We start from the raw sequence: 23,988 nt of genomic DNA, 5'->3' as shown, positions 1-23,988 counted from the left end.
ATGGCAAGATCTCGGCTCACTACAACCTCCACCTCCTAGGTTCAAGCAGTTCTCCTGCCTCAGCCTCCCAAGTTGCTGGGATTACAGGCACCTGCTACTACACCGAGCTAATTTTTTTTTTTTGAGACAGAGTCTTACACTGTCGCCCAGGCTGGAGTGCAGTGGCGTGATCCAGCTCACTGCAACCTCTGCCTCCTGGGCTCCAACGATTCTCCTGCCTCAGCTTCCTGAGTAGCTGGGATTACAGGCACCTGCCACCATGCCCAGCCAATTTTTGTATTTTTAGTAGAGACAGGGCTTCACCATGTTGGTCAGGCTGGTCTGGAACTCCTGACCTTTTGTGATCCAACTGCCTCAGCCTCCCAAAGTGCTGGGATTACAGGCGTGAGCCACCATGCCTGGCCAAATTTTTTTTTTTTTTTTTTTGAGATGGAGTTTTGCTCTTATTGCCCAGGCGGGAGTGCAATGGTGCAATCTTGGCTCACTGCAACCTCCACCTCCCGGGTTCAAGAGATTCTCCTGCCTCAGCCTTCCAAATAGCTGGGATTACAGGCACCCACCACCACTCCCGGCTAATTTTTTGTATTTAGTAGAGACAGGGTTTCACCATGTTGGTCAGACTGATCTCAAACTCCTGACCTCACCGGTGATCCACACACTTCAGCTTCCCAAAGTGCTGGGATTACAGCTGTGAGCCATTAAATTTTTTTAATGGCGCTAGGTCAGACATTAAGACTCTCATGATGGAGGCATGGATAATAGATGTTTCCCAGGAGAGCTATGTGGATAGGAGGTTGGTTCTGACAGAGTTCAAGATCAGCAAAAAATAACTCACAGCAGAGGTTATGTGAGATGTCTTAGAGAAATAATTTAATGCCAAGTCAGCAAGAGCGTTTTTGTTTTTTGTTTTTTGTTTTATTTTTTGCTGAGACAGAGTCTTGCTCTGTCACCCAGGCTGGAGTGCAGTGGTGCAATCACGGCTTACTGTAATCTGTGCCACCCAGATTCAACCAATTCTTGTGCCTCTGCCTCCCAAGTAGCTGAGATTACAGATGTGCGCCACCACGCTCAGCTAAGTTTTTGTACTTTTAGTAGAGATGGGGTTCCACCATGTTGGCTAGGCTGGTCTTGAACACCTGGCCTCAAGTAATCCACCCACCTCAGCCTCCCAAAGTGCTGGGATTACAGGCATAAGCCACTGCGCCTGGCAGCAAGACTTTTAAATTGAGTATATTTTAAGAAAGAGTGAGGGCCAGGCACGGTGGTTCACACCTATAATCCTACCTAGCACTTTGGGAGGCCAGGCAGGCAGATCACCTGAGGTCAGGAGTTCAAGACCAGCCTGTCCAACATGGCAAAACCCTGTCTTCGCTAAAAATACAAAAATTAGCTTGGCATGGTGGTACATGCCTGTAATCCTAGTTACTTGGGAGGCTGGGGCGGGAGAATTGCTTGAACCCAGGAGGCGGAGGTTGCAGTGAGCCTAGATCATGCCAGTGCACTCCAACCTGGGTAAGACAGTGAGATGCTGTCTCAAAAAAAAAAAAAAAAAAAGAATGAAAGAGTGTGCTGGCCAGATGCGGTGGTGCACACCTGTAATCCCAGTGTTTTGGGAGGCTGAGGTGGGAGGATTGCTTGAGCCCAGCAGTTGGAGGCTGCAGTGAGCTATGATCACACCACTGCACTCTAGCCTGGACAACAGAGGAGACCCTTTCGAAAGAAAGGAAGAAAAAAGTGAAAGGAAGCAAGGGGAAAAAGAGGGAGGTGAGGGAGTAAAGAGTGTACTAATCAGAAAGGGGCTGAGAGCCCTGGAAGAATGAAAAGGCAGAGTCAAGGAGAAAATATGGGGGAGAGGGAGTATTGCCTTGCCAAGGATGATGCCTTCAATGGCATTGCCCAAGGTCAGCAGACACCCTGGGCTCAGATTCCAGCTTACTCAGTACTCCTGAAGCTATGGCTTCCCAGGTGGCTTTGCAGAGCTGAGGGTATGTGAGGAGCTACTGTTACCAGCATGTTAGCCCACCAGATAGTTCATCTATTCATTCATTCAACAAATATTTAGGAGTGAACAAAATTGACAAAGTAGCCAGGTTGCAATAGCTTGAGCCTGTAATCCTGGCACCCTTTGGGAGGAGAAGGCAGTAGGATCACTTGAGTTCAGAGTCTGGGCAACAGAGTGAGACCCTCTCTCTGAAATACATATACGTATATATAATATATGTATTTTATATTCATATTTATATTTTTAATATATATGTATTAAAATAATAATAGAAATAACTGACAAAACCCCTGTTCTCAAGACGTTTATTCTCTAGTGGAGGAAGCTGGCTGACCATCAAAGAAACAAACTAAGTAGGATGTTAGCTGGTGATAGGTACGAAGGAGAAAACGAAACCTGGGAAGGGAGATAGGAATTGTAGAGGGAGGAATACAACTTGAGAAAAGGAGGCTAGGGATAGCCTCACTGAGCAGGTGACAGCTCAGTAAAGACCTGAAGGAAGTGAGGGCGTGATCCTTGCAGATAGAGTGAGAACATTCCCAGAGGAAGAAACAGCATGTTCAGGAGCCCTGAAGCAGGAGGCTGTATGTAGCCCAGTGTGACGGGCCAGGCAAGGTGGGGGAAGGTGACGTGAGATGTGGACAAATGGGAAACAGGTCAGATAGGGAAGGTTCTCGAAGGTTATTATAAAGACTTCAGGTTCCCTTGATTGGATGAGAGGACTCTGTAGGGTTTTTAACAAAGAACAACATAATCTGGGTTACTCTTTTCCTTTTGAAGACTTTATTTTTATCTTTTTAGTTACCTTTATTTTGATTTGTGCACATGTATTGGGTACACGTGCAATCGTGTTACATGCATAGATTGCATAGCGGTCAAGTCAGGGCTTTCAGTGCACCCACCATGTACATTGTACCCATTAACTAATTTCTCATCATCCACCCTCCCATCCCCCCAGCCCCTCACCCTTCTGAGTCTCCATTGTCTAGCATTCTACTCTACCTCCATGTGCACACATTTCTTAGTATCCACTTATGAGTGAGAACATGCAGTATTTTATTTTCTGCACCTGGCTCGTTTCACTTAAGATAATGACTGACCTCCATTTCCATCCGTGATGCCGCCAAAAACATAATTTCATTTTTTTTTTTTTTTTTTGGAGACGGAGACTCCCTCTGTCACCCATGCTAGAGTGCAGTGACTCGCTCTCTGCTCACTGCAACCTCTACCTCCCAGGTTCAAGCAATTCTCCTGCCTCAGTCTCCTGAGTAGTTGGGATTACAGGTGCCCACCACCACGCCTGGCGAATTTTTTTTTTTTTTTTTTTGTATTTTTAGAAGAGATGGGGTTTTACCGTATTGGTCAGGCTGGTCTCGAACTCCTGACCTCGTGATCCGCCCGCCTCAGCCTCACAAAGTGTTGGGATTACAGGCGTGAGCCACTGCACCCGGCCAATAATTTCATTCTTCTTTTTTTTTTTTTTTTTTTTTTTGAGAGGGAGTCTCGCTCTGTCGCCCAGGCTGGAGTGCAGTGGCGCGATCTCGGCTCACTGCAAGCTCTGCCTCCCAGGTTCACGCCATTCTCCTGCCTCAGCCTCCCGAGTAGCTGGGACTACAGGCGCCCGCCACCTCGCCCGGCTAATTTTTTGTAATTTTAATAGAGATGGGATTTCACTGTGTTAGCCAGGATGGTCTCGACCTCCTGACCTTGTGATCCGCTCGCCTCGGCCTCCCAAAGTGCTGGGATTACAGGCTTGAGCCACCGCGCCCGGCAATTTCCTTCTTCTTATGGCTGAATGATATTCCATTGTGTATATGCACCACACTTCCTTTATTCATTCACCTTTTGAAGGACACTTAGGTCGATTTTATATCTTTGCTATTGTGAATAATGCTGCGATAAACATACAAGTGCAGGTATCCCTTTGATGCACTAATTTCTTTTTGTTTGGGTAGATACCCATAGAGGGATTGCTGGATCAAAAGACAGTATTGTTCTATTTTCAGTTTTTGAGAGATCTTCACACTGTTTTCCACAGAGGCTGTACTGATTTACATTCCTACCAACAGCATATAAAGAGTTCCCTTTTCTCTGCAGCCTCACCAACAGCTGTTATTTTTTGTCCGTTTAATAATAGCCATTCTGACTGATGTGAGATGATATCTCATTGTGGTTTTAATGGGCATTTTGTTGATGATTAGTGGTGCTGAGCATTTTTTAGGACTTTACTTTTTAAAGCAGTTTTAGGTTCACAGCAAAATTGAGCAGAAAGTCCAGCGAGTTCCCACACACCCCCTGCCCCCACTGCATGCGCAGCCTTCCCCACTGTCAATATCCCCCACCACAGTGCTTCATTGGTCACAATCCATCGGGCTGCACTGGCACACTCTAATCACCTGAAGTCCACTGTTTACAGGAGGCTTTTTACATTAGTGTCTACTCTTGGTGATAGATGTACTATGGGTTTGGACAAATGCCAAAGTTGGGAGAAGTTCACTTCTATTCCTAGTTTGCTAGGAGTTTTTTGTTTTGTTTTAATCAGAAATGAATGTTGGATTTTGTCAAATGCTTTTTCTGGTTTACTTTTTAACAGTTGAATCTTTCCCTCACAAATCAATGCATTCGGCTTCTGGGATAAATGTCACAGCCTCTAGGATTGTGATTAACGTGAACTCCTCTTGAGAGAGAGACTCACCCTGATCTCTGGGTGCTCGTGAAATCAGGTTCGCGGAAGTGCCAGGCCAAGTTCTGCATCCCAACCGAGGTGGTTTCTCTAGAGCAAGCGTCCCGTTGTCAAGCCTTAGGGAGGACATGGGCTGCAGCTTCTCAGAGTGACCCCTTCGCTGTCATGGCGCAGCGCCGTGGGCTGACCTCCCAGTGTGTCTCAGGGCTTCCCATTTGGTTCTACTGATGTATCTGCCTATGTCTGCACTGGGATCACACACATAGTTTTAGTTCTTTCTGCCGGTGGCTTTTGCTTCTTCCTTCCTTTGAAGAAGGCTGGCAGCCTCCAAGAGCTTCCTCCCCAAGAGGCGTGGCATGTAGGCATGTGTGTGCCGTGTGGTTGACCTCGGGCAAGATCCCGACCACATCCCCGAGAGGCAGAGGAGATGGCTTCGGGCCCCCTGCGCAGGGCAGGGCGTTCACTTCCTCTTGAGTTGGGGGAAGATATCAGCTCAGCAATTCTCACCACAGTGGGCAGAAAAAGGGAAATATTAGTTTCCCAGTGTTAGCAATTATGCAGAAGCCAGAAATCAGTCCTCCTGATTACAGACTCCTCTAAGGAGGAACTGAGGGCTGCAGGGGCTGCACAGAAAGAATAGCCTTGGGAATAAGATCATGAGATAGGTCTGTCTTCATAATAAATCAGAAAAACCAACAGTTTATTTTTATTTATTTATTTTTGAGACATAATTTCCCTTTTGTCGCCCAGACTGAAGTGCAATGGCACGGTCTCGGCTCCTGCAACCTCTGCCTCCTGGGTTCAAGCGATTCTCCTGCCTCAGCCTCCTAAGTAACTGGGATTACAGGCGCCTGCCACCATGCCTAGCTAATGTTTGTATTTTTAGTAGAGATGGGGGCTCACCATGTTGGCCAGGCTGATCTTGAACTCCTGACCTCAGGTGATACACCCGTCTCGGCCTCCCAAAGTGCTGGGATTACAGGTGTGAGCCACTGCCCCCGGCCACCAACTCTTTACTCTCATCTTCATAATACATCATCAGGACCTCCTGACTGTCCCACCAATGTTTCACAAGTCAGTGAACTTGTCTCTATCTCTGTCTGCCACCAGCAATCACTAAACATCATCATCTCCATTTCTACAGATGGCACAGAGGCCCAGAGAGGTGAAGGAAAGCCTAAAGTCCTACAGCCAGGATGTGGCACAATTTGGAACTGAACCTACTTTACTGCAAACAGCACAGTGTAGATGAAGCCTGGCCTCTTCCAGCACTAGCCTGAGCTTGGACTAGTGGAGCAGTTCTCAAACCTTTCATCTCAGAAATCCTTCACACCCTGAAAATGTCTTGAGAATCCCAGAGAGCTTTGGTTTATGTAGACTAGACCTATTGACATATGCATAATGTATCAGAAATTAAAAACAGAAATTGGCCAGGTGTGGTGCCTCACACCTGTAAGCTCAGCAATTTGGGAGGCTGAGGCAGGAGTATCCCTTGAGCCCAGAAGTTTGAGACCAGCCTGGGCAATAAGTGAGATCCCATCTCTAAAAGGAATTTCTAAATTAGCCCAGCACAGTGGCTCACGTCTGCGCTTCCAGCTACCCAAGGTGGGAGGATTGCTTGAGCTCAAGAGGTCAAGACCGCAGTGAGCTGTGATTGTGCCACACACTGCCCTCCAGCCTGAGTAATAGACTGAGAACCTGATTTTAAAAAGAGACAGAAATGTTTGGCTGGGCACAGTGGCTCATGCCTGTAATCCCAGTACTGTGGGAGGCAAAGGTGGGTGGATCACCTGAGGTGAGAAGTTTCAGACCAGCCTGGCCAACATGATGAAACCCCCATCTCTACTAGAAAGGCAAAAAAAAAAAAAAAATTAACCAGGCCTGGTGGCGGGTGCCTGTAATTCCAGCTACCCAGGAGGCTAAGGCAAGAAGAATTGCTTGAAGCTGGAAGGCAGTGGTTGCAGTGAGCCGAGATCGTGCCACTGCACTCCAGCCTGGGCGACAGAGCAAGACTTTTTTTCAAAAAAAAGTTAAAGTTTTTTTTTGTAGAGAAGGATTTCACTATGTTGCCCAGGTTGGTTTCAAACTCCCAGGTTCAAGCCATCCTTCCACCTCGGCCTCCCAACCACTGGGATTACAGATGTGCCACCATACCTGGCCTTCCTTGTCAAGATAACGTGTTTTATTTATTTACTTATTTATTTTTATTTTTATTTTTTGAGAGGGAGTCTTGCTCTGTTGCCAGGCTGGAGTACAATGGTGCGATCTTGGCTCACTGCAACCTCTGCCTCCCAGGTTCAAGTGATTATCCTGCCTGAGCCTCCCAAGTAGCTGGGATTACAGGTGTGCACCACCACGCCCAGCTGATTTTTTTTGTGTGTTTTTAGTAGAGACGGGGTCTCACCATGTTGGCCAGGATGGTCTTGATCTCCTGACCTTGTGATCCACCGACTTGGCCTCCCAAAGTGCTGGGATTACAGGCATGAGCCACTGCGCCTGGTGGACAATGTCTTTTAAATACCGAAGTCTAAATAGTTAGTTGGTCAATTTTTCTTTCAAGTAAAAATGGTAATCCATGAAAACAGTGACTAAGTCTGCTCACAACCCAGACAACTGCACAAGTGCTTTTCCAAGAGTTGATATTTAATGAAATTAGTAATTGTTACTGCTTCACCAAGAACATTCCTTGGGAAACTGGCTGTTTTTTTTTTTTTTTTTTTTTAATGGAGTCTTGCTCTGTTGCCAGGCTGGAGTGCTGTGATGTGATCTCGGCTCACTGCACCTCCATATCCCAGGTTCAAGCAATTCTCCTACCTCAGCCTCCAGAAGTAGCTGGGATTACAGGTGCCCACCACCACTCACGGCTAATTTTTTTGTATTTTTAGTAGAGATGGGGTTTCACCATGTTGGCCAGGCTGGTCTCGAACTCCAGACCTCAAGTGATCCACTTGCTTCGCCTCCCAAAGTGCTGGGATTACAGGTGTGAGCCACTGTGGCTGGCGGGCTTCTTCTTTTTATGGTGAGTGCATGGTGGTGAAGTTTTTTTTTTTTTTTTTTTTAGAGTTGGAGTCTCGCTCGGTTGCCCAGGCTGGAGTGCAGTGGTGTGATCTCGGCTCACTGCAAGCTCCGCCTCCTGGGTTCACACCATTCTCCTGCCTCAGCCTCACGAGGAGCTGGGACTACAGGCGCCCACCACCTCGCCCGGCTAATTTTTTTTGTATTTTTAGTGGAGACGGGGTTTCACCATGTTAGCCAGGATGGTCTCGATCTCCCGACCTTGTGATCCGCCCGCCTCAGCCTCCCAAAGTGCTGGGATTACAGGCGTGAGCCACCGCGCCCAGCCGTGAAGATTTGAATAATGAGTGGCACAGGTCAGTGTCAGTGTCCAGATTTCCGTTGTGGTGCTAGTTTCACCCACCCTTGCTTTTGTATCATCAGCGCAAATATTCACTCGATGCCACATAGTAACACCCCATACCTCAGTATTATGGTGAAAATAGTTTTGACCTCGCAGAACCCCTGATAGTGTGTTGGAGACCTATAGGAACCCTCACAGTCCACACTTCGAGAGCCATTGAATTAATCTATCAGTTTCAACAACATCCTTAAAAGCTAAAGAAAAGGGCCGGGCCCAGTGGCTCATTGGTGCTAGGTTTACAGGCGGAAGTCACTGCACCTGGCTTTTTTTTTTTTTTTTTTTGAGACGGAGTCTTGCTCTGTCATCCAGGCTGGAGTAAAGTGGCATTATCTTGGCTCACTGCAACCTCTGTCTCCTGGGTTCAAACGATTCTCATGACTCAGCCTCCCAAAAAAAAAAAAAAGAGAAAAGATTGAATTTTCTATTATAAATCATTTATTAAAACTAGACCCTCAAAAAGTTTCATTTATTTATTATTTAGCCACTCCCATGTTACCGTTTTTATTAAACTGTCTAAATCAGGATGGATTGCTTTTTTTTGGAGACTGAGTCTTGCTCTTTTGCCCAGGCTAAAGTGCAGTAGCATGATTTTGACTGACTGTAACCTCTGCCTCCCGGGTTCAAGTGATTCTCCCACCTCAGCCTCCTGAGTAGATGGGATTACAGGCATTCGCTACCACACCCAGCTAATTTTTGTATTTTTAGTAGAGATAGGGTTTTACTATGTTGGTCAGGCAGGTCTTGAACTCCGGGTCTCAGGTGATCTGCCCACGTTGGCCTCCCAAGTGCTGTGATTACACACTGGGCTGAGTCTCAGGAAAAAAAAATGTAATAGATGCTTTCAGATATTTTTTCTGCTAGCTCCACATAATTCACAAGATGCACTAAACAATCTTTAAAGTCTTAAAATTTGCATTTAAAGACATTATTAAAATACTTTAATGTGAAATAATAGACATGGCATTGATAACGGTAGAAAATTACAGCTTGACTCCCAAGTGTTCCGGAAAGTCGCTGCTGTAGCCTTGGGGACATGCTGCCCAGACTTTCCCTGGAGGACGGACATGCTGTGAGGCTGGGGTAGCACATAAGCGTCCAGCAGTCAACTCCTCCCGGCCTCAGCGGCAGAGCAGCCTCACCGCCCTGTCAGGGGGCCTGGGTGGCCCCACCAGGTGGCTGAGTGAGGCGGGATGTTTTGGCTCAATGTGGGACAACTCTGACTCTGCTGTTCTGCTCCAGAGCTTTCTGCTGAGGAGGTTAGGCATCGTCGAGCCTGCATCACCGTTCTTCCTCTTCTGTCCAGTTCTGCTTCCAGCTCCCATGTTTTCCCTGGTGTTAATCCCTAATAATCATCTTGTACCTCAAGTCCAGGTCAGCATCTGTTTGCAGAGAACCCAACCAAGGACAGTTGTTTTGTCATTTCAGTGGGTCTTTGTTTTGCAAGAGGGAGCTCAAATCTAGATTGCAATGGCACATCTACATTGGTCGTCTTTTTCTTTTTCTTTTTTTTTGTCTGAGACCAAGTCTTGCTCTGTCGCCCAGGCTGGAGTGCAACGGTGCCATCTTGGCTCACTGCAACCTCTGCCTCCTGGTTCAAGTGATTCTCCCTCCTCAGCCTCCCGAGTAGCTGGGATTACAGGTGTGTGCCATCACATCTGGCTAATTTTTGTATTTTTAGTAGAGACGGGATTTCACCATGTTGGCCAGGCTGGTCTCAAACTCCTGACCTCAAGTGATCCACCCACCTTGGCCTCCCAGAGTGCTGGGATTATAGACATGATCCACTGCGCCTGGCCGGTCTTATTCTTTTTTGAAGTTCTAGTAAATCCATCATGGCTGAAAAAGCTCTATTCTTTCTAAACCATACAGTAGATTCTGTTGACATTTTTGAAGTGCTTCCGGATAGCTGAACAGGTGGAGGTTCCTGGAGGGTGGTGTGCCTGGAGAGGACATAGAAGCTCCATGCCCCTTCCCACATTCCTTGAACTGTGCACCTGTTCATCTAGGACACATGCTCACCAGAGCCCAGATGAAGAAGTAAGAGCTATGGACAACCGTGTGGGGAACAGAACTGGGGAACCCAGCTTCTTCTTGATCCCATTTCATAGTCCTTTTGGACATGACCTTATTAGACGGGCTGGAAGTAGGAGTTGGCAGGGCCTCTAGCACCTTCCTGGATATGGTCCCAACCTAACTTCCCAGCCCCATCTCCCACTATTCTATCCAACCCATCCAACCATGTCCTTTATATTCTTGTTATGCCAAACAGCCCACTGGTTCCCACAAATGCCACATTTTGAACACGCTCTTTTCACTCACCTTTCCTACTTGGCAAGCTCTGATACATCTTTCAAGACTTTTATCCAACATGACTTTCTTCCAGAAACCTTTGCAACCCCAAGCAATGTTATAGAGTCGTCTTCTTCTGGTTTCACCACGTTGGCCAGGCTGATCTCGAACTCCTGATCTCAAGTGATCCTCCTGCCTTGGCCTCCCAAAATGCTGGGATTACAGGTGTGAGCCACCGTGCCCAGCCTGGTCAATTGTTTTATTTTTTGTAGAGATGAGGTTTTCCTATGTTGCCCAGACTGGTCTTGAACTGCTGAGCTCAAGCAATCTGCCCGCCTCATTCTCCCAAAGTGCTGGAGTTACAGGCGTGGGCCACTGTGCCTGGCCTGAAATGCAATTTTTTTTTTTTGTTTTTTGTTTTGAGATGGAGTCTCGCTCTGTTGTTTAGGCCAGAGTGCAGCAGCTCGATCTCGGCTCACTGCAAGCTCCGCCTCCCGGGTTCACACCATTCTCCTGCCTCAGCCTCCCTAGCAGCTGGGACTACAGGTGCCTGCCACCACGCCCAGCGAATTTTTTGTAGTTTTAGTAGAGACAGGGGTTTCAACATGTGAGCCAGGAGGGTCTCGATCTCCTGACCTCGTGATCCGCCCACCTCTGCCTCCCAAAGTGCTGGGGTTACAGGCCTGATCCATCAAGCCCAGCCTGAAATGCAAATTTTATAGAGTTTTTCTTTTCTTTTTTTTGGGCGGGGGGACACAGAGTCTGGCTCTGTTGCCTAGGCTGGAGTGCAGTGGGCGATCTCGGCTCAATGCAAGTTCTGCCTCCTGGGTCCACGCCATTCTCCTGCCTCAGCCTCCCGAGTAGCTGGGACTATAGGCGCTACCACCCCCAGCTAATTTTTTGTATTTTGAGTAGAGACGGGGTTTCACCGTGTTAGGCAAGAGGGCCTCCATCTCCTGACCTTGTGATCTGCCCGTCTCAGCCTCCGAGAGTGCTGGGATTACAGGCGTGAGCCACCGCGCCTGGCCAAATTTTATACTGATTTTTGCATAATATTAAAAAGATGCTCCCTGCTGGTTTTTTTTGTTTTTGCATTGCATCAAAATATTCCTAGGCTGAACTTTATTACTGATACCGTTTCAGAAAACTTAATTATTCAGAAGATTTGTTATTATGGTCTTTTTTAAAACTTTAAAAAACATACTCAAAATTTGTTATTGCTTCCTTTTATGTGCTTATTTTTCATATTTTACTGTAAATTCTTGCATTTATAAATATCAAAGCACTGCACCCTAACTATTCACAAGAATTTCAAAGCATCAGCAATGTAATGAAACTAGAAACAATAGAACCAAACTAGAAGGAATAGCAATGATGTAATTTGAAGATAATAATAAACTGGCTATTCTCCTGCATCTTGGAATGCTCCCTGCCCAGCAGAATATTTCTCACATTTATTTTCACAGGAGACATTTTATCATCAGAACATTTCTATAGCACTGGATGATCAACTAAACAGTTTATATTAGAATTTATATTAGTAATTATTATTATTTTTTTTGAGACGGAGTCTTGCTCTGTCGCCCGGGCTGGAGTGCAGTGGCCGGATCTCAGCTCACTGCAAGCTCCGCCTCCCGGGTTTACGCCATTCTCCTGCCTCAGCCTCCTGAGGAGCTGGGACTACAGGCGCCCGCCACCTTGCCCGGCTAGTTTTTTGTATTTTTTAGTAGAGACGGGGTTTCATGGCGTTAGCCAGGATGGTCTATGATCTCCTGACCTCGTGATCCACCTGTCTCGGCCTCTCAAAGTGCTGGGATTACAGGCTTGAGCCACCGCGCCCGGCCAGTTTTTTGTATTTTTTAGTAGAGACGGGGTTTCACCGTGTTAGCCAGGATGGTCTCGATCTTCTGACCTCGTGATCCGCCTGTCTCGGCCTCCCAAAGTGCTGGGATTACAGGCTTGAGCCACTGCGCCCGGCCAAGTAATTAATTTTTTTTTTTTGAGACAGTGTCTCATTCTGTCACCCAGGCTGGAGTGCAGTGGCGCGATCCTGGCTCACCACAACCTGCCACTCCTGGGTTCAAGCAGTTCTCCTGCCTCAGCCTCCCGAGTAGCTGGGATTGCAGGCGAATACCACCACACCTGGCTGATTGTGTGTGTGTATGTGTGTGATGGATTTTTGCCCTTCTCATCCATGCAATGGTGCAATCTTGGTTTACTGCAACCTCCGCCTCCTAGGTTCAAGTGATTCTCCTGCCTTAGCCTCCCTAGTAGCTGGGATTATAGGCACCCACCACCACGCCTGGCTAATTTTTGTATTTTTAGTAGAGATAGAGTTTCACCATGTTGGCCAGGCTGGTCTGGAACTCCTGACCTCAGGTGATCCACCCACCTCAGCCTCCCAAAGTGCTGGGATTACAGGCATGAGCCCCTGAGCCTGGCCTATATTACTAACTAATTTTACTTCTTATTGCAGTTACCGTTATTCTATTTACTAACTGGTATTGAAAGATTTCAACAGTTTAGCATGTTTAAACACACATGCACCTACACACACAGGACAAATTAAGAACAATGAACATGAATCAAATTGACAATTTCCAGTGATTTTAGAGGTAAACTAGAAATCTACCCTGGCCTCCATTCTCAAATGAAGGCTAAATTTGATCTAGGGTGAACGCTTCTTGGAGTGCCTATGTGCCTATGAGTTCTGGGGACTCAAAGCACTCACAGGCTTGTGTTGGGGGCCGCCATAGTTACATGATCCTGCCTTCCTCAGTCCCATTCCTGGCTTCCAATGATTGTTCAGGGCCCAGCACCCAGCTGAAGTTAGGCTGATCAGAATCCCTTCCTTAAGAATTTGGTGGCCGGGCGTGGTGGCTCCTGCCTGTAATCCTAGCACTTTGGGAGGCCGAGGCAGGTGGATTACCTAAGGTCAGGAGTTCAAGACCAGCCTGACCAACATGGTGAAACCCCGCCTCTACTAAAAATGCAGAAAAATTTTTAGCTGGGTGCAGTGGCACGCGTCTGTAATCCCAGCTACTTGGGAGGCTGAGGCAGGAGAATCGCTTGAACCCGGAAGGCGGAGGTTGCAGTAAGCCGAGATGGTACCACTGTACTCCACCCTGGGCGACAGAGCGAGACTTTGTCTCAAAAAAAAAAAGAATTTGGTTTGGAGACGGGGGCTGCCATTGTCACCATGTAGGAGATCTCAGGCAAGAGAACAAAGCAGGGGCACAGACGGAAGGTGGTTCTCTTTGACATCCTGGTTCTGCAGGTAGTTTGCTTTTGAAGCCCGACCTGGAACTCTGAGAAGCACACCTGTATCTTTAGCTACATTCTTTATTTTTCACTTTATCACATTTGACGTTTGCTATTTGCTACCAACATAGTCCTAAGTAAACATTTTTTTTAGCAAAGCACCCCCTGCCTCCTGCCCCCACATCTTTTCTGACCCTTGAGGTCAGAAATCCTGCACATTTTGCTTTTCAAATAGATAGGTCCATGGGGCCCAAGTTTGGCCTGTGAATGAATACAGGACATGACGCATGTCCAAATGAAGGGCCTATCGGTGGTTTCTTAAAAATACCTTCATGTGGCTGGGTGCGGTGGCACATGCCTGTAATCCCAGCACTTTGGGAGGCCGAAGCGGGCGGATGGCTTGAAGTTGGGAGTTTTGAGACCAGCCTAGCCAACATGGTGAAACCCCATCTCTACTAAAAATAAAAAAATTAGCCGGGCATGGTGGTGCAGGTCTGTAATCTCAGCTACTCAGGAAGCTGAGGCAGGAGAATCACTTGAACCCAGGAGGCGGAGGTTGCAGTGGGCCTAAATCGTGCCATTGCACTCCAAACTGGGCCACAGAGCAAGACTCTGTCTCAAAACAAAAAACAAAAAACAGGCCGGGCGTGGTGGCTCACGCCTGTAATCCCAGCACTTTGGGAGGCCAAGGCAAGCTGATCGCTTGAAGTCGGGGGTTTGAGAGCAGCCTGGCCAAAATGGTGAAATCCCATCTCTACTAAGATACAAAAATTAGCAGAGTGTGGTGGTGCGTGCCTGTAATTCTAGCTGCTTAGGAGGCTCAGGCAGGAGAATCACGTGCACTTGGGAGGCAGAGGTTGCAGTGAGCTGAGATTGTGCATCTGCACTCCAGCCTGGGTAACAGAGTGAGATTCTGTCTCAAAAAAAAAAAAAAAAAAAGGTAAAGAAAAGGATAGACTGTAGAGAATCTTTCAGTGAGGTAAGGAATCATTTCTATCCACTTTTGGGTGTATGTGCAAACTTGCCTAAAAGTTGCTGTCAACTTTTGAAGGCTCCAGATTTTCAGTGTCTAACACAACCACCTGGGCCAGATGTAAGTAAGGACAGGATGACGTAAGGGTGCACAGTAGCAGAAGCAGAAACCCAAGGCCCTACGTTTTGAGCGTGTGAGGCAGGAGGGTTCTCTCAGCAGACTCTGTCAGGGTTCAGAGATCAGCTTGCAGGGACAGGCAGCGGCCTCGAGGTGGTGAAAGACCCTGAAAGCACAAACCCTAAACAATGGAACACACACTCAAGTGTGGGGCCTGCGTTTTCTCATCGTTTCAAGCATATTGTTTAGTAAATGGTTTCATAAGGTACTTCCTTGCGGGAAACCTGACAGTCTGTTCCTTGTCACTTGAACAACTTTAACAATCAGAAAACAAAGCTCCCTTCGGCCATTTGAAGTAAGCCCGAGGTCAAACTAGCCTGACACTGGGAGCCCCCAGGAGAGCCTTGAAAACGTGTGCGATCCTGAGTCGGTATGCAGAGGAGATTCTCTGCGAAGAGGACCCTGAGCTTGACCAGCTTCTCGCAGAGTCAAGGGACCACCAAAAGGTGCAGAATCCCGCCTGTCACCGTCCCTCTAGGGATCCGGAACGAGTAAATCCCGAGAGGCGTCCGAAGGCCGGCAGCTTGGCAGCATTAACTGCGGTTTTCGAGGGCGCGGGCAAAGCCTGGAGTAGCAGTCGCTCCTTTGCTCTGGCAGGAATTTGGGGGTCTACCCTGCAGAGATTCTCCCGTCCTGCCTGCAGCTGGGGTTCAAGACTCCCTTCTCTGAAGTCCGCCTCCCAGCGGCCTGGAGCCCGGGGCGTGGTCGGCTGTAATCTGCTCCCCAGGCCCAGAACAGAGCCTGCAGCCCGTAACCCGCTGTGGCCGCAGCAGGTCCCGCCCGCCGTCCCCGCCTCAGGAGCAGCTGAGGATCTCCACAGCTGCGGGCGCCCCGCCCGGGCCGCACTCCTTTCCCCGGCGGAGGGAGCGGGCTGGCGCTGCGGCCTTCAAGGCGCGCGGACGTCGCGGAGGGCAGCCAGTCGCGCGGGAGCGGGTAGCGCGCGTGAGGGCATTGGGCGCCGCCGTGAGGCGGGGAAGCGCGGGGCCGCGGCGGTGCGGGTTCTAGGGCGGCGGCTGCTGCCGCCGCAGCAGCGCCCCAGGCGGGGAGGGCCGAGGAGGCCGGACGAGCTGGGGATGGAGAGTACCAGGCCCCTCACTGCCTCAGAGCGCGTGTGCAGCTCCAGGCGCGCACAGTGACGGTGACGGCGACCCTGGCCCGGCAGCGCCGAGACCGCTTCGCCAGACAGCCCGCGACCGGCGGCACGCCGGGCTATGAGGAGCGGCCGGGGCTGGGCTGGGCCTCGCTGACCCCGGCTCCGCGCGGCGGCCTCCCCCGTTTCCGCTCCGGCCTCTCGGCATGAGAGTCCGCCCGGGCCCGGGGCTGCGGCTGCCCCAGACCTGCCGCCCGCTGGCGCGTTCCGGGGCCGCAGACCCGCGGTGCTGATACCTGCGCCGCGCTACGCCGCCAGCCCGTCCGCTGTGTGCCCCGGGGGCGCGGCCATGGAGGTGGTGGGCGACTTCGAATACAGCAAGAGGGATCTCGTAGGACACGGGGCCTTCGCCGTGGTCTTCCGGGGGCGGCACCGCCAGGTGAGCGCCGGCCGGGGCGAGGCCGGGCCCCGGGCGGCAGGCACTGGGCTAGGTGGTTCTGAAACTTGGCGCAGCCGCGGGCCGAGCCCCCCCAACGGCTAGCCGCCTGGGGATGCTATTGTGCGCGCAGCCGGTTTCGCGGTTTGTTTTGCTCCTTTGAGGGTTGTTGTGAGGCCCAAGCCTCTGGCAGCGCTCCGCCTACCGACCGGCTGCTGCTGACCTTCCTGTGTGCCCGGGACCCACCCCGCGGGCCGGTCGCAGGAGCCTTTGCACCCAGGTTGCCCTGAACCCAAAATAGACGGTACTGCCCCGTGCAGACTCGAGGCTTGGGCGTGAATGGACCTCTGGTTTTTTTCCCCGTGCCCAGGGCTGGTCACCTTTGAGGTTGATAATTACAGACCCAGCGGAAAATGGGCGATGTCCCATTAGCCTCAGGCTGTCTCAGCCTGGGAGGTGTCACCTTTCTCAGCACTGGTCCCCTGCACCCTGAAGAGCGCCGGCACCGTTTTCTCCCCCGGAGTCAGATAGGCGAGCTCCGGGTGAGAAAGGTGGTTGGACAATTCATTTTCAATCACAATGAACATGAAATCATGTTTAAGCCTTAAATTTTTTTTTTTTTTTTAGCCTTTACTATTTCGCAAGTACAGTTACAAGAGGTTTTAGAATCTAAAGAATTTGCAAAGGCATATCGGGAGTGAAAATAATCTTAAAGGGTGTGGCAGTTCTGATTGTTGCCAAGGGGCGTGTTAAAAGTGATCTGACCTTGTTGCTTATCGGATAAAGTAATGCTACTTTTCTTATTTATTTATTTATTTATGAGACACTCGCTTTGTCGCCCAGCCTGGAGTGCAGTGGCGAGATCTCTGCTCACTGCAACCACCGCCTCCCGGGCTCAATCAAGCGATTCTCCTGCCTCAGCCTCCCGAGTAGCTGGGATTACAGGCGCCTGCCACCACGCCCGCCTGATTTTTGTTTCTGTATTTTTACCATAGACGGTGTTTCACCACCTTGGCCAGGGTGGTCTTGAACTCCTGACTTCAGGTGATCTGATCCGCCTGCCCCCGGCCTTCCAAAGTGCTGGGATTATACGTGTGAGTCACTGCGCCCGACCTACTTTTCATTTATTAGGAAAATAATTTAGAACTCAAGAAAAACAAGGTGTAATCATTCCAGACTAACAAATACGTTTTCAATTAACCATATCACCTTCCAAGTTTATTTCTACATTTGTCCATAACTTTGAAGTGGTTGTGAACTGTTCTTTTTTCATTCAATGTTAGTTACTATACGGACTTCATATTTGTTATTTTTAGTAGTTGTGTTGTAGGACCTTGGCATATTACACTATAATTTATGAAGTCACTTTCCCATGATTGAAAATACAGGTTCTTTTCCATTTTTCCCCAATGCCGCACATTTATTTGCTAAAAACATCTTCGCGCTTGCAATTTTTTTTCTGTTATTTCTGTGGAATGATATGTAGGAGTAACACTGTTTTTCTTTTTCAGAAAACTGATTGGGAGGTAGCTATTAAAAGTATTAATAGGCCGGGCGCGGTGGCTCAAGCCTGTAATCCCAGCACTTTGGGAGGCCGAGACGGCGGATCACGAGGTCAGGAGATCGAGACCATCCTGGCTAACACGGTGAAACCCCGTCTCTACTAAAAATACAAAATCTAGCCGGGCGAGGTGGCAGGCGCCTGTAGTCCCAGCTACTCGGAGGCTGAGGCAGAGAATGGTGTGAACCCGGCAGGCGGAGCTTGCAGTGAGCTGAGATCCGGCCACTGCACTCCAGTCCCGGCGACAGAGCGAGACTCCGCCTCAAAAAAAAAAAAAAAAAAAAAAAAAAAAAAAAAAAAAAAAAAAGTATTAATAAAAAGAACTTGTCAAAATCACATACTGCTTGGAAAGGAAATTAAAATCTTTTTTTTTTTTTTTTTTTTGAGGCGGAGTCTCGCTCTGTCGCCCAGGCTGGAGTGCAGTGGCCGGATCTCAGCTCACTGCAAGCTCCGCCTCCGGGTTTACGCCATTCTCCTGCCTCAGCCTCCCGAGTAGCTGGGACTACAGGCGCCCGCCACGTCGCCCGGCTAGTTTTTGTATTTTTAGTAGAGACGGGGTTTCACAGTGTTCGCCAGGATGGTCTCGATCTCCTGACCTCGTGATCCGCCCGTCTCGGCCTCCCAAAGTGCTGGGATTACAGGCTTGAGCCACCGCGCCCGGCCGGAAATTAAAATCTTAAAGGTATGTTACTTTATATAGTAGTATTCATATAAGGTTAAAACTTAATTTAAATGAATGCATGCTGCCATCCTTTGCAATTTTGGTAGTTGGGTCCAAGTTTGAGAATTTTCAACTGTTGCTCTCCTTTTGCATGCTCACTTTTTTAAAAACATTGAGTACTCAGAAGCTATTTTAAGAACCAAAGCTCAGAGGGATTCTGTGAAGACTGAGTTTAGCTTCTCATCATTTCTCCTTTTTCCTAGTGACTGTGTTGTTGTTTGAGAAGAGGGCCAGGCGGACCCATCTTGTACACTGTTTTTACCTCTCCGGTTGTCCCCTTTCATGTTACTACTAGTTTTTTGGGGAGAGTAGGGGCACTGGGGGTCTTAAATTGAAGAAAGTTATATTCCTTGGAGGTGGCTTTTTTAGATCATTCACAACCAGTGTTATCTAAGTGAGATGGTTTGAGAAGATGGTTAAGTAATTTGGAAAACCCCATTTGCTAAATACTTCTTGGAGAGTCTCAAAGCCTATGGCTCATTAAAGAAAGTCTGAAAAATTCTACAATGAAGAACTGGTTTCAAAATACTTAACGTAGCGTTTCCAAATTAATACAAGTGTGGAACCCTCATTTACACCCGATTTCTTCAAAACTGCTTCCTGTGGAGAGCTCTTTGCTAAGAATTGTAGCACTTTGAGCTAAAAATCATATTTTCTTTTAGTGAGATAATGTGCTTTTTGTTTGATCAGGCACATTTCTTATTCTTCAATTGAATTTTTCTAGTCTATTAATAGAAGTGTAATACTAGAAGTAGTGTGTAAGTGTATACTTTAATTTTATTTACATATTAAAATATAGTAAAATTATTAGAATACTTACATATTTTTCATTCTCAATTTTCTTAATAGGAACTTCAGCATGAAAATATTGTAGCACTCTATGATGTTCAGGTACCTTATTTTGAAAATTTTTAAAAATTAAAATAAAATTTTGTTTCTATTTCATACAGATTTAAGTGACTCTTAATAGAAATAAAAATGACCTTAATTCTTGTTGAAAAGATACATAGCTTGAGTTACATGTTTCTGAATTAAGAAATTGTTTAAAACAGAACAGAGTAATAGGGTGAAAGAATATGCTGCATGAGTAAGTTTATTAACGATTGATAATATACCATAGAGGTAGCATTGTTTTAGGTGAGGTAGAGGAATATTGATACCAAATCTAGCATTCTCTGATGAATGCTGAAAGGACTATTAAAAATAGACCTTTTTTTTTTTCTTTTTTTTTTTTTACGGAGTCTCACTCTGTCTCTTGGGCTGGAGTGCAGTGGCTTGATCTCGGCTCACTGCAACCGCCACCTCCTGGGTTCAAGCGATTCTCCTGCCTCAGCCTCCCGAGTAGCTGGGAGTACAGGTGCGCACCACCACGCCCGGCTAATTTTTTTTTTTTTTTTTTTTGTATTTTTAGTAGAGATGGAGTTTCACCATGTTGGCCAGGCTCGTCTCGAACTCCTGACCTCAAGTCATCCTCCCATCTTGGTCTCCCAAAGTGCTGGGATTACAGGCATGAGCCACTGCGCCCCGCCTATATAGAAATTTTTTTTTTTTAACATTTTTTTATTTTGTGGAGATAGGGTCTCTCTTTGTTGTTCAGGTTGGTCTTGAACTCCTGGGCTCAAGGGATCCTTCTGCCTCAGCCTCTCAAAGTGCTGGGATTACAGATGTGAGCCACCACACATGGCCTAAATAGAGCTTTTTCTTATTATGAAAGCATTATTTGTAAATTGAAGAAATATTAGAAAATAAAAACAAAGACACTATGCATATTCATCACCCAGTTATATCTATGATTATAGGTTATATATACATTTGTGTATGCTATGGCATGAAGTAGAGTTGCATTTTATTTGGAATGGGAAGATTCTAAAGTCATCCTCTAAGGCAAAATTTCCATATAGTCAAAATTACTCTTGGAAATCCTTTTCAGATCTCAGCATTGTAGAAAATTGCTGTTTTCTGGGTGTAGCACCAGATGAAGCAGCTGGCTTATATTTAGGGCCATCTTATGTTAAAAAATCTTCTAAATGCTAGAATCGGGCTGGGTGTGGTGGCTTGAGCCTGTAATTCTTGCTACTCAGGAGGCTGAGGCAGGAAGATCACTTGAGCACAGGAGTTCAGGGCTGCAGTGGGCTGTGATTGTGCCACTGCAGTCCCGCCTGGACAACAGAGCAAGATCATCTCTTAAAAAAAAAAAAAACCCAAAAAACTAGAATCACGTGTAGCTAGTGTGATACCATGTGAGAGCTGTGGGGACCAGAGACTCTCAGAGGGGACAGCAGATTCTGGTTTTCTCTCCACTGTCACTCCAGGGCAAGTCAGCATGCATGATTTACATAAGTTCTTTCTTTGGCTTAGTCTGGACAGTTGAATTCGGGTAAGGTAAATGTATATGTTATGTGATCCTATTACATATATATTTCTAGCTAAAACCTCTTCTGTATTCACTTGTATTACTCATATTCATTCATTTGACAATTTTTTTTTTTTTTTTTTTTTGAGACAGTCTCACTCTGTCGCCCAGGTTGGAGTGCAGTGGTATTACCTTGGCTCACTGCAACCTCTGCCCACCGGGTTCAAGCAATTCTTGTGCCTCAGTCTCCCAAGTAGCTGGGATTATAGGCGCCTGCCACCATGTCCGGCTAATTTTTGTGTTTTTGGTAGAGACAGGATTTCACCATGTTGGCCATGCTAGTCTCGAACTCCTGACCTCAGGTGATCCGCCCACCTCTGCCTCCCAAAGTGCTGGGATTACAGATGTGAGCCACCACTCCTGGCCTATTTTGCAAGTTTTTGAGTGACTGTTATGTGCCAGGCATTGTTCTGAGTGCTAGGAATCAAGCAGTGAATAAAACAAAGTCTTTGCTTTCAATATGTTTTAATTTTAGGGGGGTGAGACAAATGGACTGTTGTATATTTACTTTTTAAAAAATATTGTCATTTTTCTGCTGAGCACTGTTGCTCATACCTGTAATTCCAGGACTTTGGAAAGCCGAGGCAGGCGGGTCACCTGAGGTTGGGAATTCAAGACCAGCCTGACCAACATGGAGAAACCCCATTTCTACTAAAAATACAAAAATTAGCCAGGTGTGGTGGGTGCCTGTAAACCCAGCTACTCAGGAGCCCGAGGCAGGAGAATTACTTGAGCCCAGGAGGCAGAGGTTGCAGTGAGCTGAGATTGCGCCATTGCACTCCAGCCTGGGTAACGAGCGAAACTCCGTCTCAAAAAAAAAAAAAAAAATTTTTTTTCATGTGGTCATATCATAACACAAAGTAACTAAACTCATGTTATAAGATGTTTAAATTTTTTTGGGGCCTGGCACAGTGGCTCAAGCCTGTAATCCTGGCACTTTGGGAGGCCGAGACGGGCGGATCACGAGGTCGGGAGATCGAGACCATACTGGCTAACATGGTGAAACCCCGGCTCTACTAAAAAATAACAAAAAACTAGCCTGGCGCAGTGGCGGGCTCCTGTAGTCCCAGCTACTCAGGAGGCTGAGGCAGGAGAATGGCATAAACCCGGGAGGCGGAGCTTGCAGTGAGCTGAGATCCGGCCACTGCACTCTAGCCTGGGCGACAGAGCGAGACTCCGTCTCAAAAAAAAAAAAAAATTTTTTTTGGCCAGGTGCGATGGCTCATGCCTGTAATCCGCACTTTGGGAGGCTGAGGCAAGCGGATCACCGGAGGTCAGGAGTTCAAGACCAGTCTGGCCAACATGGCGAAACTCTGTCTCTGCTAAAAATACAAAAATTAGCTGGGCGTGGTGGCCGGCACCTGTAATCCCAGTTACTCAGAAGGCTGAGGCGGGAGAATTGCTTGAACCAGGGAGGCGGAGGTTGCAGTGAGCTAAGATCGTGCCACTGCACTCCAGCCTGGGTGACAGAGCCAGACTCCATGTTGGGGAAAAAGAAAAAGGATGTTTAAGTTTTTCCTAAAAAGAAAAATGCTGAAAGAATTGTGTATACCTTCTGAACATATTTTTGATTATTTAACTTCAATTTCTAGAATTGGAAAGACGAAGTCAAATAGCATGCACAGTGTTAACGTTTTTGATTGTACAGTATGATTGCTTTACAAAAACTTTACAATTTAAACTTCCATTTGTGGAATATGTGAATGCAGTGGGTATATTTTATTACCTATTCAGAGAGCTGTAATTCGTTTCTTCATTTGAGAAATTCAAAGCAGCATAAAAAGGGGAGAAGAAACCTTTCAAGTCAAAACTAAACTCATCTCTTCTCTCAGTCCGTAGTTGAAATGTTGGTTCTCCTCACTGCTGTTTGTATAGTTTGTCTTAGTCTCTGTAGACAGAGGGCACCAAGTGGTACAACTCAGTACCTAGTACAAAAACTGTTAAATAATGTTAACTCTTTAGTTTCCCAACCTTGGAAAGATACAGAAAACCCTGGCAATTGCAGAGTAGGTTTCGTTTTGAAAGTATACTTAGATTATTTGCTATCAGAATGAAAAGTATTTTTTAGTAACAGCTTTGATTATAGAATGAGGTATCATTAGGGAGAACATACTAAAAACTGAATTGTTAAACAATCAGGAATTTCACAGTGGCTGCATTAAAATATTGTTTTGTACATGGTATACTATTAGAACTATTTTTTTTTTTTTTTTTTGAGAAGAAGTCTCACTTTTGTCACCGAGGGTGGAGTGCAATGGCATGATCTCAGCTCATTGCACCTCTGCCTCCTGGATTCAAGGGATATCTTCTGCCTCAGTCTCCTGAGTAGCTAGGATGAAGGTGGGAGCTGCATTGGCCAGGAATCGAACCTGGGTCTTCTGCATGGGAGGCGAGAATTCTACCACTGAACCACCAATGCTGTGAAATTTCTATTGTTGCACCACCAGTGCTTTGAAACTAATTTATAAAAACAAACTTAAGAAGGATCAGGCTGAGCGTGGTGGCTCATGCCTGTAATCCCAGCACTTTGGGAGGCCAAGGCAGGCGGATCACCTGAGGTCAGGAGTTCGAGACCAGCCTGACCAACATGGAGAAACCTTGTCTCCACTAAAAATACAAAATTAGTCGGGCATGGTGGCACATACCTCTAATCCCAGCTACTCGGGAGGCTGAGGTAGGAGAATCTTTTGAACCGAAGAGGCAGAGGTTGCGATGAGCCAAGATCGCACCATTGCACTCCAGCCTGGGTAACAAGAGGGAAACTCTGCCTCAAAAACAAAACAAAACAAACAAGAAGTATTAATCAGATATCTTTTTTTTTTTTTTTTTTTTTTTTTTTTTTGAGACGGAGTCTCGCTCTGTCGCCCAGGCTGGAGTGCAGTGGCCGGATCTCAGCTCACTGCAAGCTCCGCCTCCCGGGTTTACGCCATTCTCCTGCCTCAGCCTCCCGAGTAGCTGGGACTA

At 47.2% G+C, this 23,988-nt stretch overlaps 2 protein-coding genes and 1 non-coding gene across 3 annotated transcripts in view; 2 read left to right on the top strand and 1 right to left on the bottom strand.

Annotated features, from left to right (window-relative positions):
• Window positions 1-1,843: 1,843 nt before the first annotated feature.
• LOC117084424 lies at window positions 1,844-17,877 on the top strand. Its single transcript, XM_033213110.1, has 4 exons — window positions 1,844-1,901; window positions 4,726-4,863; window positions 15,104-16,332; window positions 17,841-17,877. The coding sequence occupies exons 1-3, from the start codon at window positions 1,844-1,846 to the stop codon at window positions 15,937-15,939; spliced, it is 1,032 nt and encodes a 343-aa protein (XP_033069001.1). The 3' UTR covers window positions 15,940-16,332; window positions 17,841-17,877.
• Window positions 17,878-18,555: 678 nt separating this feature from the next.
• Window positions 18,556-23,988, top strand: part of LOC117084433 (serine/threonine-protein kinase ULK2-like) — a 49,107-nt gene continuing 43,674 nt past the window's right edge. Inside the window, exons 1-2 of the mRNA XM_033213119.1 lie at window positions 18,556-18,572; window positions 19,461-19,502. The gene's annotated coding sequence lies outside the window, so the exon portion shown is untranslated. The remainder of the gene's footprint in view (window positions 18,573-19,460; window positions 19,503-23,988) is intronic.
• On the bottom strand, window positions 23,373-23,443 carry TRNAG-CCC. Its single transcript has one exon. It is a non-coding gene; the product is annotated as a tRNA-Gly (tRNA).

This window comes from Trachypithecus francoisi, unplaced genomic scaffold (assembly GCF_009764315.1).
Source record: "Trachypithecus francoisi isolate TF-2019V2 unplaced genomic scaffold, Tfra_2.0 Contig00485, whole genome shotgun sequence".
Lineage (NCBI taxonomy): Eukaryota > Metazoa > Chordata > Mammalia > Primates > Cercopithecidae > Trachypithecus > Trachypithecus francoisi.
This window is presented reverse-complemented; position numbering and strand designations above follow the sequence as displayed.

Excerpts from the sequence above, each read along its gene's own strand:
- LOC117084424 (XM_033213110.1), top strand. The coding sequence starts at position 1,844 with ATGGGGGAGAGGGAGTATTGCCTTGCCAAGGATGATGCCTTCAATGGC. Across the intron at positions 1,902-4,725 it reads CTTCAATGGCATTGCCCAAG|GTTCGCGGAAGTGCCAGGCC; the intron begins GTCAGCAGACAC and ends TCGTGAAATCAG. Across the intron at positions 4,864-15,103 it reads CGCTGTCATGGCGCAGCGCC|CCCGAGGTCAAACTAGCCTG; the intron begins GTGGGCTGACCT and ends ATTTGAAGTAAG.